The sequence below is a fragment of the Taudactylus pleione genome, unplaced genomic scaffold (assembly GCF_031769625.1).
Source record: "Taudactylus pleione unplaced genomic scaffold, aTauple2 ptg000913l, whole genome shotgun sequence".
NCBI lineage: Eukaryota > Metazoa > Chordata > Amphibia > Anura > Myobatrachidae > Taudactylus > Taudactylus pleione.
Genome location: NW_028285314.1, coordinates 626,111 through 645,074, shown reverse-complemented (window position 1 = coordinate 645,074; position 18,964 = coordinate 626,111). Strand labels below are relative to the sequence as shown.

The following is an 18,964-nucleotide window of genomic DNA, read 5'->3' as shown; positions in this document are numbered from 1 at the left end:
CTGCTTACAGTAAATGGATTAACAAAGCTTCCTTTATTATGGTAATGTGAGGCTCTTGCTTGCTTTGGGGGAAGGGACCTGATGCACTGTGTATGACTCTCGGCCCACTGGGCATGCGCCAGAAATCCCATCGCAACCCTCCTACTGGGCATGCGCCCGCCAGAGATGGAAATGCAACAGCATAGAGTACAATACTGTACCGACTGCAGTAATACAGCCAACTGCGCATGCTCAGTGATAGCATAGCGCTACATGGCGTATGGATTGGCACCACAGATCCCATTGTACCCCCCTCCATTTCTAATCCATCACAGAAGGCTGACAGCCACCATAGCGCCAACCATGTAATACAGAGAGCTCTCTCTCATACAGATCACACTACTACCATACTTAGTGTGCAAGGTTGGAGCAGCATCACCAATGTCATAATTTTGCGATGCAACGCTATTTTGCGCTTCAAACGCACAGTCAGCTTTGAACACAGAGCGCTCTCTCACAGACGGAAACCACTCTCAGACACAGTCCAAGGGACGTAGCCATAGTACACAAGGCTGAGACCGCATATTCGCTGTCGCATGTTTGCGTATTGCGGTTTTTGGGCGCAGAGTTTGTGATGCAGAGCCCTGTCTCACATTCTAGACAGTAGATTCACTAGCAGTTTCTGCAGTTATGAAATCACTATTCTGTGGTGCTAAATTGTACTGCACCGTCAGTTTTGAATATTCAGTACAGGCACATTCATAGCGGCTCACTAGTTGTCCTAGCAGACGGGGGATGGTGTCCTTGGCAATGGTGACAATTCGTAGTATTTTTCAGGACACTAGGGCAGAGCTGACTGCTTACAGTAAATGGATTAACAAAGCTTCCTTTATTATGATAATGTGAGGCTCTTGCTTGCTATGGGGGAAGAGACCTGATGCACTGTGTATGACTCTCGGCCCACTGGGCATGCGCCAGAAATCCCATCGCAACCCTCCTACTGGGCATGCGCCCACCAGAGATGGAAATGCAACAGCATAGAGTACAATACTGTACCGACTGCAGTAATACAGCCAACTGCGCATGCTCAGTGATAGCATAGCGCTACATGGCGTATGGCTTGGTGCCACAGATCCCATTGTACCCCCCTCCATTTCTAATCCATTGCAGAAGGCTGACAGCCACCATAGCGCCAACCATGTAATACAGAGAGCTCTCTCTAATACAGATCCCACTACTACCATACTTAGTGTGCAAGTTTGGAGCAGCATCACCAATGTCATAATTTTGCGATGCAACGCTATTTTGCGCTTCAAACACACAGTCAGCTTTGAACACAGAGCGCTCTCTCACAGACGGAAACCACTCTCAGACACAGTCCAAGGGACGTAGCCATAGTACACAAGGCTGAGACCGCATATTCGCTGTCGCATGTTTGCGTATTGCGGTTTTTGGGCGCAGAGTTTGTGATGCAGAGCCCTGTCTCACATTCTAGACAGTAGATTCACTAGCAGTTTCTGCAGTTATGAAATCACTATTCTGTGGTGCTAAATTGTACTGCACCGTCAGTTTTGAATATTCAGTACAGGCACATTCATAGCGGCACACTAGTTGTCCTAGCAGACGGGGGATGGTGTCCTTGGCAATGGTGACAATTCGTAGTATTTTTCAGGACACTAGGGCAGAGCTGACTGCTTACAGTAAATGGATTAACAAAGCTTCCTTTATTATGGTAATGTGAGGCTCTTGCTTGCTTTGGGGGAAGGGACCTGATGCACTGTGTATGACTCTCGGCCCACTGGGCATGCGCCAGAAATCCCATCGCAACCCTCCTACTGGGCATGCGCCCGCCAGAGATGGAAATGCAACAGCATAGAGTACAATACTGTACCGACTGCAGTAATACAGCCAACTGCGCATGCTCAGTGATAGCATAGCACTACATGGCGTATGGATTGGCACCACAGATCCCATTGTACCCCCCTCCATTTCTAATCCATCACAGAAGGCTGACAGCCACCATAGCGCCAACCATGTAATACAGAGAGCTCTCTCTCATACAGATCACACTACTACCATACTTAGTGTGCAAGGTTGGAGCAGCATCACCAATGTCATAATTTTGCGATGCAACGCTATTTTGCGCTTCAAACGCACAGTCAGCTTTGAACACAGAGCGCTCTCTCACAGACGGAAACCACTCTCAGACACAGTCCAAGGGACGTAGCCATAGTACACAAGGCTGAGACCGCATATTCGCTGTCGCATGTTTGCGTATTGCGGTTTTTGGGCGCAGAGTTTGTGATGCAGAGCCCTGTCTCACATTCTAGACAGTAGATTCACTAGCAGTTTCTGCAGTTATGAAATCACTATTCTGTGGTGCTAAATTGTACTGCACCGTCAGTTTTGAATATTCAGTACAGGCACATTCATAGCGGCTCACTAGTTATCCTAGCAGACGGGGGATGGTGTCCTTGGCAATGGTGACAATTCGTAGTATTTTTCAGGACACTAGGGCAGAGCTGACTGCTTACAGTAAATGGATTAACAAAGCTTCCTTTATTATGATAATGTGAGGCTCTTGCTTGCTATGGGGGAAGAGACCTGATGCACTGTGTATGACTCTCGGCCCACTGGGCATGCGCCAGAAATCCCATCGCAACCCTCCTACTGGGCATGCGCCCACCAGAGATGGAAATGCAACAGCATAGAGTACAATACTGTACCGACTGCAGTAATACAGCCAACTGCGCATGCTCAGTGATAGCATAGCGCTACATGGCGTATGGCTTGGTGCCACAGATCCCATTGTACCCCCCTCCATTTCTAATCCATTGCAGAAGGCTGACAGCCACCATAGCGCCAACCATGTAATACAGAGAGCTCTCTCTAATACAGATCCCACTACTACCATACTTAGTGTGCAAGTTTGGAGCAGCATCACCAATGTCATAATTTTGCGATGCAACGCTATTTTGCGCTTCAAACACACAGTCAGCTTTGAACACAGAGCGCTCTCTCACAGACGGAAACCACTCTCAGACACAGTCCAAGGGACGTAGCCATAGTACACAAGGCTGAGACCGCATATTCGCTGTCGCATGTTTGCGTATTGCGGTTTTTGGGCGCAGAGTTTGTGATGCAGAGCCCTGTCTCACATTCTAGACAGTAGATTCACTAGCAGTTTCTGCAGTTATGAAATCACTATTCTGTGGTGCTAAATTGTACTGCACCGTCAGTTTTGAATATTCAGTACAGGCACATTCATAGCGGCACACTAGTTGTCCTAGCAGACGGGGGATGGTGTCCTTGGCAATGGTGACAATTCGTAGTATTTTTCAGGACACTAGGGCAGAGCTGACTGCTTACAGTAAATGGATTAACAAAGCTTCCTTTATTATGATAATGTGAGGCTCTTGCTTGCTATGGGGGAAGAGACCTGATGCACTGTGTATGACTCTCGGCCCACTGGGCATGCACCAGAAATCCCATCGCAACCCCCCTACTGGGCATGCGCCCACCAGAGATGGAAATGCAACAGCATAGAGTACAATACTGTACCGACTGCAGTAATACAGCCAACTGCGCATGCTCAGTGATAGCAAAATCGCTACATGGCGTATGGCTTGGTGCCACAGATCCCATTGTACCCCCCTCCATTTCTAATCCATTGCAGAAGGCTGACAGCCACCATAGCGCCAACCATGTAATACAGAGAGGTCTCTCTAATACAGATCCCACTACTACCATACTTAGTGTGCAAGGTTGGAGCAGCATCACCAATGTCATAATTTTGCGATGCAACGCTATTTTGCGCTTCAAACACACAGTCAGCTTTGAACACAGAGCACTCTCTCACAGACGGAAACCACTCTCAGACACAGTCCAAGGGACATAGCCATAGTACACAATCGGCTGAGACCGCATATTCGCTGTCGCATGTTTGCATTTTGCGGTTTTTGGGGGCAGAGTTTGTGATGCAGAGCCCTGTCTCACATTCTAGACAGTAGATTCACTAGCAGTTTCAGCAGTTATGAAATCACTATTCTGTGGTGCTAAATTGTACGGCACCGTCAGTTTTGAATATTCAGTACAGGCACATTCATAGCGGCACACTAGTTGTCCTAGCAGACGGGGGATGGTGTCCTTGGCAATGGTGACAATTCGTAGCATTTTTCAGGACACTAGGGCAGAGCTGACTGCTTACAGTAAATAGATTAACAAAGCTTCCTTTATTATGGTAATGTGAGGCTCTTGCTTGCTTTGGGGGAAGGGACCTGATGCACTGTGTATGACTCTCTGCCCACTGGGCATGCGCCAGAAATCCCATCGCAACCCTCCTACTGGGCATGCGCCCGCCAGAGATGGAAATGCAACAGCATAGAGTACAATACTGTACCGACTGCAGTAATACAGCCAACTGCGCATGCTCAGTGATAGCATAGCGCTTCATGGCGTATGGCTTGGCGCCACAGATCCCATTGTACCCCCCTCCATTTCTAATCCATCGCAGATGGCTGACAGCCACCATAGCGCCAACCATGTAATAAAGAGAGCTCTCTCTCATACAGATCCCACTACTACCGTACTTAGTGTGCAAGGTTGGAGCAGCATCACCAATGTCATAAGTTTGCGATGCAACGCTATTTTGCGCTTCAAATGCACAGTCAGCTTTGAAGACAGAGCACTCTCTCACAGACGGAAACCACTCTCAGACACAGTCCAAGGGACATAGCCATAGTGCCCAAGGCTGAGACTGCATATGCGCTGTCGCATGTTTGCATTTTGCGGTTTTTGGGCGCAGAGTTTGTGATGCAGAGCCCTGTCTCACATTCTAGACAGTAGATTCACTAGCAGTTTCTGCAGTTATGAAATCACTATTCTGTGGTGCTAAATTGTACGGCACCGTCAGTTTTGAATATTCAGTATAGGCACATTCATAGCGGCACACTAGTTGTCCTAGCAGACGGGGGATGGTGTCCTTGGCAATGGTGACAATTAGTAGCATTTTTCAGGACACTAGGGCAGAGCTGACTGCTTACAGTAAATGGATTAACAAAGCTTCCTTTATTATGGTAATGTGAGGCTCTTGCTTGCTTTGGGGGAAGGGACCTGATGCACTGTGTATGACTCTCGGCCCACCGGGCATGCGCCAGATATCCCATCGCAACCCTCCTACTGGGCATGCGCCCACCAGAGATGGAAATGCAACAGCATAGAGTACAATACTGTACCGACTGCAGTAATACAGCCAACTGCGCATGCTCAGTGATAGCATAGCGCTTCATGGCGTATGGCTTGGCGCCACAGATCCCATTGTACCCCCCTCCATTTCTAATCCATCGCAGATGGCTGACAGCCACCATAGCGCCAACCATGTAATACAGAGAGCTCTCTCTCATACAGATCCCACTACTACCGTACTTAGTGTGCAAGGTTGGAGCAGCATCACCAATGTCATAAGTTTGCGATGCAACGCTATTTTGCGCTTCAAATGCACAGTCAGCTTTGAAGACAGAGCACTCTCTCACAGACAGAAACCACTCTCAGACACAGTCCAAGGGACATAGCCATAGTGCACAAGGCTGAGACTGCATATGCGCTGTCGCATGTTTGCATTTTGCGGTTTTTGGGCGCAGAGTTTGTGATGCAGAGCCCTGTCTCACATTCTAGACAGTAGATTCACTAGCAGTTTCAGCAGTTGTGAAATCACTATTCTGTGGTGCTAAATTGTACGGCACCGTCAGTTTTGAATATTCAGTACAGGCACATTCATAGCGGCACACTAGTTGTCCTAGCAGACGGGGGATGGTGTCCTTGGCAATGGTGACAATTCGTAGCATTTTTCAGGACACTAGGGCAGAGCTGACTGCTTACAGTAAATAGATTAACAAAGCTTCCTTTATTATGGTAATGTGAGGCTCTTGCTTGCTTTGGGGGAAGGGACCTGATGCACTGTGTATGACTCTCGGCCCACTGGGCATGCGCCAGAAATCCCATCGCAACCCTCCTACTGGGCATGCGCCCGCCAGAGATGGAAATGCAACAGCATAGAGTACAATACTGTACCAACTGCAATAATACAGCCAACTGCGCATGCTCAGTGATAGCATAGCGCTACATGGCGTATGGCTTGGTGCCACAGATCCCATTGTACCCCCCTCCATTTCTAATCCATTGCAGAAGGCTGACAGCCACCATAGCGCCAACCATGTAATACAGAGAGCTCTCTCTAATACAGATCCCACTACTACCATACTTAGTGTGCAAGTTTGGAGCAGCATCACCAATGTCATAATTTTGCGATGCAACGCTATTTTGCGCTTCAAACACACAGTCAGCTTTGAACACAGAGCGCTCTCTCACAGACGGAAACCACTCTCAGACACAGTCCAAGGGACGTAGCCATAGTACACAAGGCTGAGACCGCATATTCGCTGTCGCATGTTTGCGTATTGCGGTTTTTGGGCGCAGAGTTTGTGATGCAGAGCCCTGTCTCACATTCTAGACAGTAGATTCACTAGCAGTTTCTGCAGTTATGAAATCACTATTCTGTGGTGCTAAATTGTACTGCACCGTCAGTTTTGAATATTCAGTACAGGCACATTCATAGCGGCACACTAGTTGTCCTAGCAGACGGGGGATGGTGTCCTTGGCAATGGTGACAATTCGTAGTATTTTTCAGGACACTAGGGCAGAGCTGACTGCTTACAGTAAATGGATTAACAAAGCTTCCTTTATTATGATAATGTGAGGCTCTTGCTTGCTATGGGGGAAGAGACCTGATGCACTGTGTATGACTCTCGGCCCACTGGGCATGCGCCAGAAATCCCATCGCAACCCCCCTACTGGGCATGCGCCCACCAGAGATGGAAATGCAACAGCATAGAGTACAATACTGTACCGACTGCAGTAATACAGCCAACTGCGCATGCTCAGTGATAGCAAAATCGCTACATGGCGTATGGCTTGGTGCCACAGATCCCATTGTACCCCCCTCCATTTCTAATCCATTGCAGAAGGCTGACAGCCACCATAGCGCCAACCATGTAATACAGAGAGGTCTCTCTAATACAGATCCCACTACTACCATACTTAGTGTGCAAGGTTGGAGCAGCATCACCAATGTCATAATTTTGCGATGCAACGCTATTTTGCGCTTCAAACACACAGTCAGCTTTGAACACAGAGCACTCTCTCACAGACGGAAACCACTCTCAGACACAGTCCAAGGGACATAGCCATAGTACACAATCGGCTGAGACCGCATATTCGCTGTCGCATGTTTGCATTTTGCGGTTTTTGGGGGCAGAGTTTGTGATGCAGAGCCCTGTCTCACATTCTAGACAGTAGATTCACTAGCAGTTTCAGCAGTTATGAAATCACTATTCTGTGGTGCTAAATTGTACGGCACCGTCAGTTTTGAATATTCAGTACAGGCACATTCATAGCGGCACACTAGTTGTCCTAGCAGACGGGGGATGGTGTCCTTGGCAATGGTGACAATTCGTAGCATTTTTCAGGACACTAGGGCAGAGCTGACTGCTTACAGTAAATAGATTAACAAAGCTTCCTTTATTATGGTAATGTGAGGCTCTTGCTTGCTTTGGGGGAAGGGACCTGATGCACTGTGTATGACTCTCTGCCCACTGGGCATGCGCCAGAAATCCCATCGCAACCCTCCTACTGGGCATGCGCCCGCCAGAGATGGAAATGCAACAGCATAGAGTACAATACTGTACCGACTGCAGTAATACAGCCAACTGCGCATGCTCAGTGATAGCATAGCGCTTCATGGCGTATGGCTTGGTGCCACAGATCCCATTGTACCCCCCTCCATTTCTAATCCATCGCAGATGGCTGACAGCCACCATAGCACCAACCATGTAATAAAGAGAGCTCTCTCTCATACAGATCCCACTACTACCGTACTTAGTGTGCAAGGTTGGAGCAGCATCACCAATGTCATAAGTTTGCGATGCAACGCTATTTTGCGCTTCAAATGCACAGTCAGCTTTGAAGACAGAGCACTCTCTCACAGACGGAAACCACTCTCAGACACAGTCCAAGGGACATAGCCATAGTGCCCAAGGCTGAGACTGCATATGCGCTGTCGCATGTTTGCATTTTGCGGTTTTTGGGCGCAGAGTTTGTGATGCAGAGCCCTGTCTCACATTCTAGACAGTAGATTCACTAGCAGTTTCTGCAGTTATGAAATCACTATTCTGTGGTGCTAAATTGTACGGCACCGTCAGTTTTGAATATTCAGTATAGGCACATTCATAGCGGCACACTAGTTGTCCTAGCAGACGGGGGATGGTGTCCTTGGCAATGGTGACAATTAGTAGCATTTTTCAGGACACTAGGGCAGAGCTGACTGCTTACAGTAAATGGATTAACAAAGCTTCCTTTATTATGGTAATGTGAGGCTCTTGCTTGCTTTGGGGGAAGGGACCTGATGCACTGTGTATGACTCTCGGCCCACCGGGCATGCGCCAGATATCCCATCGCAACCCTCCTACTGGGCATGCGCCCACCAGAGATGGAAATGCAACAGCATAGAGTACAATACTGTACCGACTGCAGTAATACAGCCAACTGCGCATGCTCAGTGATAGCATAGCGCTTCATGGCGTATGGCTTGGCGCCACAGATCCCATTGTACCCCCCTCCATTTCTAATCCATCGCAGATGGCTGACAGCCACCATAGCGCCAACCATGTAATACAGAGAGCTCTCTCTCATACAGATCCCACTACTACCGTACTTAGTGTGCAAGGTTGGAGCAGCATCACCAATGTCATAAGTTTGCGATGCAACGCTATTTTGCGCTTCAAATGCACAGTCAGCTTTGAAGACAGAGCACTCTCTCACAGACAGAAACCACTCTCAGACACAGTCCAAGGGACATAGCCATAGTGCACAAGGCTGAGACTGCATATGCGCTGTCGCATGTTTGCATTTTGCGGTTTTTGGGCGCAGAGTTTGTGATGCAGAGCCCTGTCTCACATTCTAGACAGTAGATTCACTAGCAGTTTCAGCAGTTATGAAATCACTATTCTGTGGTGCTAAATTGTACGGCACCGTCAGTTTTGAATATTCAGTACAGGCACATTCATAGCGGCACACTAGTTGTCCTAGCAGACGGGGGATGGTGTCCTTGGCAATGGTGACAATTCGTAGCATTTTTCAGGACACTAGGGCAGAGCTGACTGCTTACAGTAAATAGATTAACAAAGCTTCCATTATTATGGTAATGTGAGGCTCTTGCTTGCTTTGGGGGAAGGGACCTGATGCACTGTGTATGACTCTCGGCCCACTGGGCATGCGCCAGAAATCCCATCGCAACCCTCCTACTGGGCATGCGCCCGCCAGAGATGGAAATGCAACAGCATAGAGTACAATACTGTACCAACTGCAATAATACAGCCAACTGCGCATGCTCAGTGATAGCATAGCGCTACATGGCGTATGGCTTGGCGCCACGGATCCCATTGTACCCCCCTCCTTTTCTAATCAATTGCAGATGGCTGACAGCCACCATAGTGCCAACCATGTAATACAGAGAGCTCTCTCTAATAAAGATCCCACTACTACCGTACTTAGTGTGCAAGGTTGGAGCAGCATCACCAAAGTCATAATTTTGCGATGCAACGCTATTTTGCGCTTCAAACGCACAGTCAGCTTTGAACACAGAGCGCTCTCTCACAGACGGAAACCACTCTCAGACACAGTCCAAGGGACGTAGCCATAGTGCACAAGGCTGAGACCGCGTATTCATTGTCGCATGTTTGCGTTTTGCGGTTTTTGGGCGCAGAGTTTGTGATGCAGAGCCCTGTCTCACATTGTAGACAGTAGATTCACTAGCAGTTTCTGCAGTTATGAAATCACTATTCTGTGGTGCTAAATTGTACGGCACCGTCAGTTTTGAATATTCAGTACAGGCACATTCATAGCGGCACACTAGTTGTCCTAGCAGACGGGGGATGGTGTCCTTGGCAATGGTGACAATTCGTAGCATTTTTCAGGACACTAGGGCAGAGCTGACTGCTTACAGTAAATGGATTAACAAAGCTTCCTTTATTATGGTAATGTGAGGCTCTTGCTTGCTTTGGGGGAAGGGACCTGATGCACTGTGTATGACTCTCGGCCCACTGGGCATGCGCCAGAAATCCCATCGCAACCCTCCTACTGGGCATGCGCCCGCCAGAGACGGAAATGCAACAGCATAGAGTACAATACTGTACCGACTGCAGTAATACAGCCAACTGCGCATGCTCAGTGATAGCATAGCGCTTCATGGCGTATGGCTTGGTGTCACAGATCCCATTGTACCCCCCTCCATTTCTAATCCATCGCAGATGGCTGACAGCCACCATAGCGCCAACCATGTAATAAAGAGAGCTCTCTCTCATACAGATCCCACTACTACCGTACTTAGTGTGCAAGGTTGGAGCAGCATCACCAATGTCATAAGTTTGCGATGCAACGCTATTTTGCGCTTCAAATGCACAGTCAGCTTTGAAGACAGAGCACTCTCTCACAGACGGAAACCACTCTCAGACACAGTCCAAGGGACATAGCCATAGTGCCCAAGGCTGAGACTGCATATGCACTGTCGCATGTTTGCATTTTGCAGTTTTTGGGCGCAGAGTTTGTGATGCAGAGCCCTGTCTCACATTCTAGACAGTAGATTCACTAGCAGTTTCTGCAGTTATGAAATCACTATTCTGTGGTGCTAAATTGTATGGCACCGTCAGTTTTGAATATTCAGTATAGGCACATTCATAGCGGCACACTAGTTGTCCTAGCAGACGGGGGATGGTGTCCTTGGCAATGGTGACAATTAGTAGCATTTTTCAGGACACTAGGGCAGAGCTGACTGCTTACAGTAAATGGATTAACAAAGCTTCCTTTATTATGGTAATGTGAGGCTCTTGCTTGCTTTGGGGGAAGGGACCTGATGCACTGTGTATGACTCTCGGCCCACCGGGCATGCGCCAGATATCCCATCGCAACCCTCCTACTGGGCATGCGCCCACCAGAGATGGAAATGCAACAGCATAGAGTACAATACTGTACCGACTGCAGTAATACAGCCAACTGCGCATGCTCAGTGATAGCATAGCGCTTCATGGCGTATGGCTTGGCGCCACAGATCCCATTGTACCCCCCTCCATTTCTAATCCATCGCAGATGGCTGACAGCCACCATAGCGCCAACCATGTAATACAGAGAGCTCTCTCTCATACAGATCCCACTACTACCGTACTTAGTGTGCAAGGTTGGAGCAGCATCACCAATGTCATAAGTTTGCGATGCAACGCTATTTTGCGCTTCAAATGCACAGTCAGCTTTGAAGACAGAGCACTCTCTCACAGACGGAAACCACTCTCAGACACAGTCCAAGGGACATAGCCATAGTGCACAAGGCTGAGACTGCATATGCGCTGTCGCATGTTTGCATTTTGCGGTTTTTGGGCGCAGAGTTTGTGATGCAGAGCCCTGTCTCACATTCTAGACAGTAGATTCACTAGCAGTTTCTGCAGTTATGAAATCACTATTCTGTGGTGCTAAATTGTATGGCACCGTCAGTTTTGAATATTTAGTATAGGCACATTCATAGCGGCACACTAGTTGTCCTAGCAGACGGGAGATGGTGTCCTTGGCAATGGTGACAATTAGTAGCATTTTTCAGGACACTAGGGCAGAGCTGACTGCTTACAGTAAATGGATTAACAAAGCTTCCTTTATTATGGTAATGTGAGGCTCTTGCTTGCTTTGGGGGAAGGGACCTGATGCACTGTGTATGACTCTCGGCCCACCGGGCATGCGCCAGATATCCCATCGCAACCCTCCTACTGGGCATGCGCCCGCCAGAGATGGAAATGCAACAGCATAGAGTACAATACTGTACCGACTGCAGTAATACAGCCAACTGCGCATGCTCAGTGATAGCATAGCGCTACATGGCGTATGGCTTGGCGCCACAGATCCCATTGTACCCCCCTCCATTTCTAATCCATCGCAGATGGCTGACAGCCACCATAGCGCCAACCGTGTAATACAGAGAGCTCTCTCTCATACAGATCCCACTACTACCGTACTTAGTGTGCAAGGTTGGAGCAGCATCACCAATTTCATAAGTTTGCGATGCAACGCTATTTTGCGCTTCAAACGCACAGTCAGCTTTGAACACAGAGCGCTCTCTCACAGACGGAAACCACTCTCAGACACAGTCCAAGGGACGTAGCCATAGTGCACAAGGCTGAGACCGCATATGCGTTGTCGCATGTTTGCGTTTTGCGGTTTTTGGGCACAGAGTTTGTGATGCAGAGCCCTGTCAGCCACCATAGCCACAGTATGAAATCACTTTTCAGTGAAATACAGAGCCCTCTCTGGGCACTACAGATCCCATTGTAAACCCTCCACTGGGCATGCGCATGAAATCCGATTGACGAAAGCGCAGACATTGAAGAAAGTTTTGCACTATTGAAACACACAATCTGTTTGTAATGTCTTACTTTTAAGTGGCCTTTTAAACAACATCACTACAGTATTACTAAAGTACAGTAGTTTCACTATAGTGTCCAGAGCAGACAGTGACAAAAAAAAAATATACGGTACGGTACTGTATATTCTTTTCCAGGGATCGAAACCGGGACCATAATTCTACCAAAGTGATCACCTAACCACTAGCCAAAACGACAGCTACAGTGAACCACAGAGTGGCCTCATCCTTGTGCACTCCTCCCGCTGCTGTTTTTTAATAAAACAAACAAAAAATTGTCATACTGTAATGCATCCCATATCAGTGAAAGCTGTGCATGCATCTCATTAATCTACAGTATCGGTTATACCGTGACAACAACTCGGGCAACTTCTCTACTATTCAGTTACTGCACCATACCGTATGCGACATTAAAAATACAGTATGGGTTGTGCGTACATGAAAATGCTGTGAATATGATATCCACCCAATTTACAGTACTGTAAGTTTAACAGTATGGCATTCTGCACAAGACATTCAGTACAGTGGAGCACTCGCCACCCAGCGGTTAAGCACTATATTACATGCAATTACAAAAGTGGAGCACTCGCCACACAGCGGTTAAGCACTGTATTACATGCCGTAGCATATCCTTCGTTGAAGAATACCACGGTATTCCACAAGTCCATGGCGCGACTCAGAGGCCTGCACGCCACGCCACAAGTCCATGGCGCGACTCACGCCATGCCATGAGCAACAAAATAGCTGGGCAGATCTGTAGGTAGGGGGCCATGTGGGAAACCTCCACATACATGGGATGGCTGCTCTTGCTGCATTCATATCATTCTGGAGTAATGTTTTCTTATATTGGGAGATAGACATGTCCATTAAGTTAAAGAGCCAAAATTCAGGCATATCAGGAAGTGGGGGGCCAGTAAGTTTTGGTCCTCCTTCATCTCTTTCCATGTAAGATTGTTTGCACAGGGCTACGTTTATCGACCAATGGGCACTTACTGCACTGCGATCACACACGCACAAAGGAATCCATCGCAGAGTGAGTGACAGGCCCTGAGTATTTGTGGGTTGTGACTAGGGGAGTGGTTGAAGAAATGCAGGCGTGCCCGTCCATTGGAACGCAGTTGCATAAATTAGACACTGCGATGGCATACGCAGCTTGAGTACTCACTGCGTAGATGAGACTTGTAAAATCTGCAACGGGTCTGACCTGCTGTAGGTAAGCCCAAAGGCTGACATTTAAGCATGAAGGACATTAAACCACGAGTGTTTTGAGTGTTGCCACTTTAATAAACGTGTTGGCTATGGCCCCTTTAAGTTTAGCTGGTCTTATGCAGCCAATGAATGTTTCATGGGGAGCGGTCTAGGGGTATTTAATGGAGTGATGCATGTAAATCTGCTTCTTTGTGCCAGTTTTTTTCAGGGACAGGGAAGTGCTTTTTGCAGTGTATTTACTTATTATAATCTTAGTGATTTCTTTTCTGTGTTTTCTATCTCCTGCGGTTCTTAATTCTTCTCCTCTCCTTCACTCCCTACCTATCAGGTTCATATCTATAATAGTCCATGGGGGCCCCACACTGCACACCCTGTACCCATAATATTACTTACCTCTCCGGAGTCCCACGTCGGCGCGGGGGTCCGGCGATGTAAAACAACTGGAAAATGGCTGCGGTGCCCATTTTCCTGTCGTTTGCGCATCGCAGTACAGGGAAAATGGCCACCTCGGCCATTTTCCCGGTGACCTGTGCAGACACTATAGACTCTAATGCCGAGAGTCTATAACTCCGGTGCTGGCCGCGCACAGCTCAGCGCGCTGCCTGCCGCCAGGCAAAGAGGAGGGGGCTCATGTCGGAGATTGCACATGGGCCCCCTCCTCTCTAGAAACGCCCCTGCTACCTATCATTGTTTTCTGTCCCTTTTTGTGCCCCTCCATTCTCATCTTTTTCCCCGGCTGCTTTCTATTGCATGTAGACTGCTTGCGTATGGGAACCATGTTCCCTTACGGTCCCCCCGCCTGTCTGGCCGCCTACCTCATGTTGCAGAGCACTGTGGATGCAGACTCTTCCCAGGTTCCCCTCCGCGGCCACCGCACCTCAGTTAGTTCTGACACTGGGGTGGCGGTCGTGCGGCATCTGGTTGGCAGGGCCACGGCTGTGGCCATTGGCCCTGCTGCTGTTGTGCCCCCTGCCCAAATATAGTTGTGCACCAACTGGGAGATCTAGAAAACATGCACTGTTCGGGGTGCAGTGATATAGACCATCTATAGGATCAATTATTAATACTAAATAATACACCATCCAGTACATAAGGGAACCAATCTGTACATCTATGGCCAGGGCAATGCACGGTTCTTTTTCTGCCCTCCCCCATATTAACCAACTTGCTCAGATGATCTGTATGGAGCCCACATATGGAATAAAAAGATTCAGCTCAGACAGGATGACCCTACTTCTACATATAATTACTTACTGTGTCTGCTGGTCCTGTATATGCCAGAATTATTTAATTCAGTACATTTGTATGATGTATATTATAGTGGGTTTAAGTGCTGATTATGCTCCCTTAATGGTAGAAAATGTTAAATTCAAGCAGTTGAAAACCCCTCTGTAGAAATTCTGTGTTTGCCACTGAGCTCTGGCCCTTTACAAACAAGGGCTGTTAGGATTGCCCAAGCAGGAGGTACAGGCAGGCCCCTCCTTTATAGCGAAGAGGTCGCGTATGGTCCAGTAGCGGTGGGCTCTCCTTTACCGCAGCAGCGACAAGTGTGTCAGCTGCTGCAGGCGCTCGGGCCCGGGATGCCAATTTCCCCTGCTGTTACTCCAGCAGTTATTTAGTCTCCCATTCATAGAGCTAAGCAGTCCTGGCTCCGCCGATCCAGGGTGCTGCCTGGTCAGCTGCCCAACACTGCGTCAGTTGTTACCAGAGGTGGAACCATGGCGTCCGGACAAAGTGTATGTCATAGCGCTCCCTGTGCAGAACTGTGCTAGTGGGGTATGGCCAGCCTGCGGGGGGAATACTGGAGTGAAGAGAAAAACAGCAAATAGTGGCAGTTTTATGCTGGGCATTGAGGTCCCATTGGGGGAATAGAATGCTTCAGTGATGCGCTATCTGACATTAACGGGTAGCTGCTTTGGCACTGCTTTATTTATGTATAGCACCTAGGATCTGACTTTTATCTGCTTTGAATCATTATCAGTCAATAGAGGAGATTGTATTATATATTATGAGAATTTAACTTAAATTGACAGAGTACATGTGCTAGAGTGAGATTCCACAGGGTGCACAGCTTATTACTGCAATCGCTGCCCCAGTCAGCTATCACTGGAGTGGGGACACCTATGGGAAGCTCCCTTCTCAGCTATGCTCCTACTTCACAAATATACATTGCACCTATACTAATGTAAGTACTACTCATCATGTTCTGTCTACCAACATTATTATTATTCCAGGTCTCCTAATAATTAAAAAAAAAAAAAATCTCCGTAACTTATTTAGGGTATAGTGCAAACTAACCGAGAAAAAACAGGCGGCCGTCGTACTATGTAGCCCCCCATAAATTCCAGAACTCTGGATGGCACCCTCTGTCGATTTCATGCTCCACTGGAACCACCCTTGCTACTCCCCTGGTTGTTACACCTGCGCCGGGTGCATTGTCTCCCGTGGCTGTGGCGCCCTCCCCCTAACCCAGCTCCTGCTATTGCTGCCCTCCATACGCAGTCACTTGGGCCAGCGTTTTTTGACCCCTTTACCAGTCTTCCATGCCTGGGTCATCAATTGATCAGTCATTAGCAGTTGCTGCTTTCCCATTGCCTTCTCATGTTCAGATGCAGCTGGACCCATTGGCTGGTCAGCGCTTGGCTGCATCCCTATACACCTCTGTCATAGGTGGCGTTGGCTATGACTATATGCCCAGAGGGAAGTGGCTGAGTACTCCTGCAGTAACACTCAGCTCCAATTTTACTGACGCTGCTGCCACAACTGGCTTTTTTAACTTACCTCAATGGTCTGTGGTGCGCTTCACCTTGGCTGTTCACGTGGGTTGCGTAGGGGTTCGCTAAGAACATGGTGTTGCTTGAGCTGTTCCCCATTGTAGTTGCATTAGAACTCTAAGGGGATTGCTTCGGTAACGTGGGTATGATTTTGTTGCAACAACCTGGGAACGTTGCATGTGCTTGACCTCAGAATTCGTCCTCTGTTCTGGTGGTTTGTTTGCTAGCATGAATTGTTCTGTGTTGCCTGCTGCTTAATGTCCAATTTGTTGCCGGGCATGTGCCTGGTATGCATACTGGGATTGCGGATGCACTGTTGAAGTTCGAGGAATTAGACCCTCAGGCAGCCTTCGGCCGGTGACCCGTGTCCTCTCTGTGTTTGGCAGTTCATCTAGCTGGCATTTAGGAATTTGCTTTGAGGGCCATTAACCCCCAGGGCTTTGCTCTGTTAGCAGGTGGGTTGGCTGGAATAGGAGCGTTTCTTCTGGTTTCGGTGGCTCAGGCACGTAAGAGCTTGCAGAGAGTCATGCTGACATTTATTTGGGATTTGTGTTCGAAAGGGCGCTCGCTTGCTGTGGTACGGCATATTTTAGCAGGCGTGTCTATTTTATCTGTGTTATATGACAGGCCCGGCCCCTTCTGGTGCTTCATAATTTCAGGGGCCTGCAGGGGTTGGTCTAGGTCGACCCCTAAAGCGGTTGACTGCAGATGTCCCATTGATATGTCCATGTTGCTTTACCTGGTGGCTGCGGTCCCTTCAGTTTGTCTTTATTTTCAGCTTTGAATGCTTGCTGTTTCAATTAGGTTTTTGCATGACACTTCATTTAGCGTTTTGGGTCCACAAATTGGAATCGGTATGAAATACGGCCGGCGGTTCGATTCCCGGCAGCGCCCGGCCGATAGATGAGCAGAGCCCGGCAGCGGAAGCCCAACAGCACTGGAAATCCCGATCATCCCTAAGGTAAGTACATACTAACCTAACCAACCCCCTAAACCTAACCCTCCTTAAGGGTGCCTAACCCTAACTTCCCCCCAAGTGCCTAACCCTAATCCCCCCTCTAAGTGCCTAACCCTAAATCCCCCCTTCCCTTCTGCCTAACCCTAAGTCCCTCCCCCGGGGGTGCCTAACCCTAACCCTCCCTCCCCCTAGCCTAACCCTAACCCTCCCGGGGGGGGTGCCTAACCCTAAAATCCCCCCCGGGTGCCCTAAACCTAACCCTCTCCCTGTGGCTGTCCACTTGCGGCGCCCTGCATCCTTTCGATCGGGATGCCGGGCGCTTGTCCCCTGGCGTTGGGGCAATGTCAGGCGTCTACATCTAGATGCCTGGCATTTCACCCTCGCTGGGATATGACAGTCGGGAAGCTGGCTGCCAGTATTAAGGCAGCCGGTTTTCCGATTGTATACCCCGCAAATTAGTTGTCCCCTTTAAGAGGGCTGACCCACCACTTTTCTATTAAGAAAAAAGACCGAGTATTCTTATGGTGGGGCACTCACGGATTATTTAAATAAGGGGATAAAACATATGTGACCCATGTTCTTGAATAACACATAACCTGTAATATACCCCTTAAAATAAGGGCAGCGACATATCTAAACTTTTATTTATGAATTATGAACCAAAATTCATTATTATCTCAAAAAATATTTATTTGTATTTTGATTATTTTAATAAAATATGTGTTTGTGATGTAAGGATTGATGTCTCCACAACTCTTGTTAACTACACTACCAGAAATCCCTACTGCACACATTATCGAATACCATATGAAATATTAGTCAGAGGAGGATTATCTGTTGTCACGTATGGTGTTAGATACAGTAATTAAATATAATTATTGACTGCCATTATTTACACACTACACGCACTTCCCCCCCTTCCCCCCACATAGGTGCAGTTTAGTTACCTGGGGCTCTATTTATTAACATTATTTTGACTAAAATAAAGTGATAAAGGCTGTTTTGTGTTTTCACACCCATTTCACATTATGTTAGTATCACTTATAGTTATTACAGGGCAATAGGAGTAGAATTCGTAAAATTCTACTCCAACTCCTAAGTATCACTTATTTTTAGTAAAGCAGATCGCATTTCCCATAACTGTAATGGGAAATGTGATCTGACCAAAGTTACTAAAAAATAAATGTGACCGGTGATCAGGGCTCCGGTGATGACTCCCCTCCGGTCAGCTGGTCTCCCATAGTGCACTGCTACCCGGTCATCAGGTGACTGGGTACCAGTGCAGTATGGGAGATCACCTGACCGGAGGCATGGAAAACATAACCAGAGGGCCGGATCATGCAGGTAAGTGTAATTAAGGGAGGGGGGTTGTAATTAAGGGGTGGGGGAGGGAGGTTCCGCAATCACAAGGGGCAGGGCTTAGTGTTGGGGGCGGGGCTTTGTGTCAGGGGGTAGCAGCGGCGGCTGGTCGGCGCATGCGCGGGCACTTTTGTAATGGTATTTTTTTGCGAAAATACCGTGATAAGGCTCCGA

The 18,964-nt window shown here is 48.1% G+C and overlaps 1 protein-coding gene across 1 annotated transcript in view; it reads right to left on the bottom strand.

The window, feature by feature from the left end:
* Positions 1 to 16,572, bottom strand: part of LOC148473733 (vitelline membrane outer layer protein 1-like) — a 54,864-nt gene extending 38,292 nt beyond the window's left edge. Inside the window, exon 1 of the mRNA XM_088459495.1 lies at positions 16,481 to 16,572. Within this exon, the coding sequence (XP_088315621.1) occupies positions 16,481 to 16,572 (92 nt within the window). The remainder of the gene's footprint in view (positions 1 to 16,480) is intronic.
* Between the last annotated feature and the right edge of the window lie 2,392 nt (positions 16,573 to 18,964).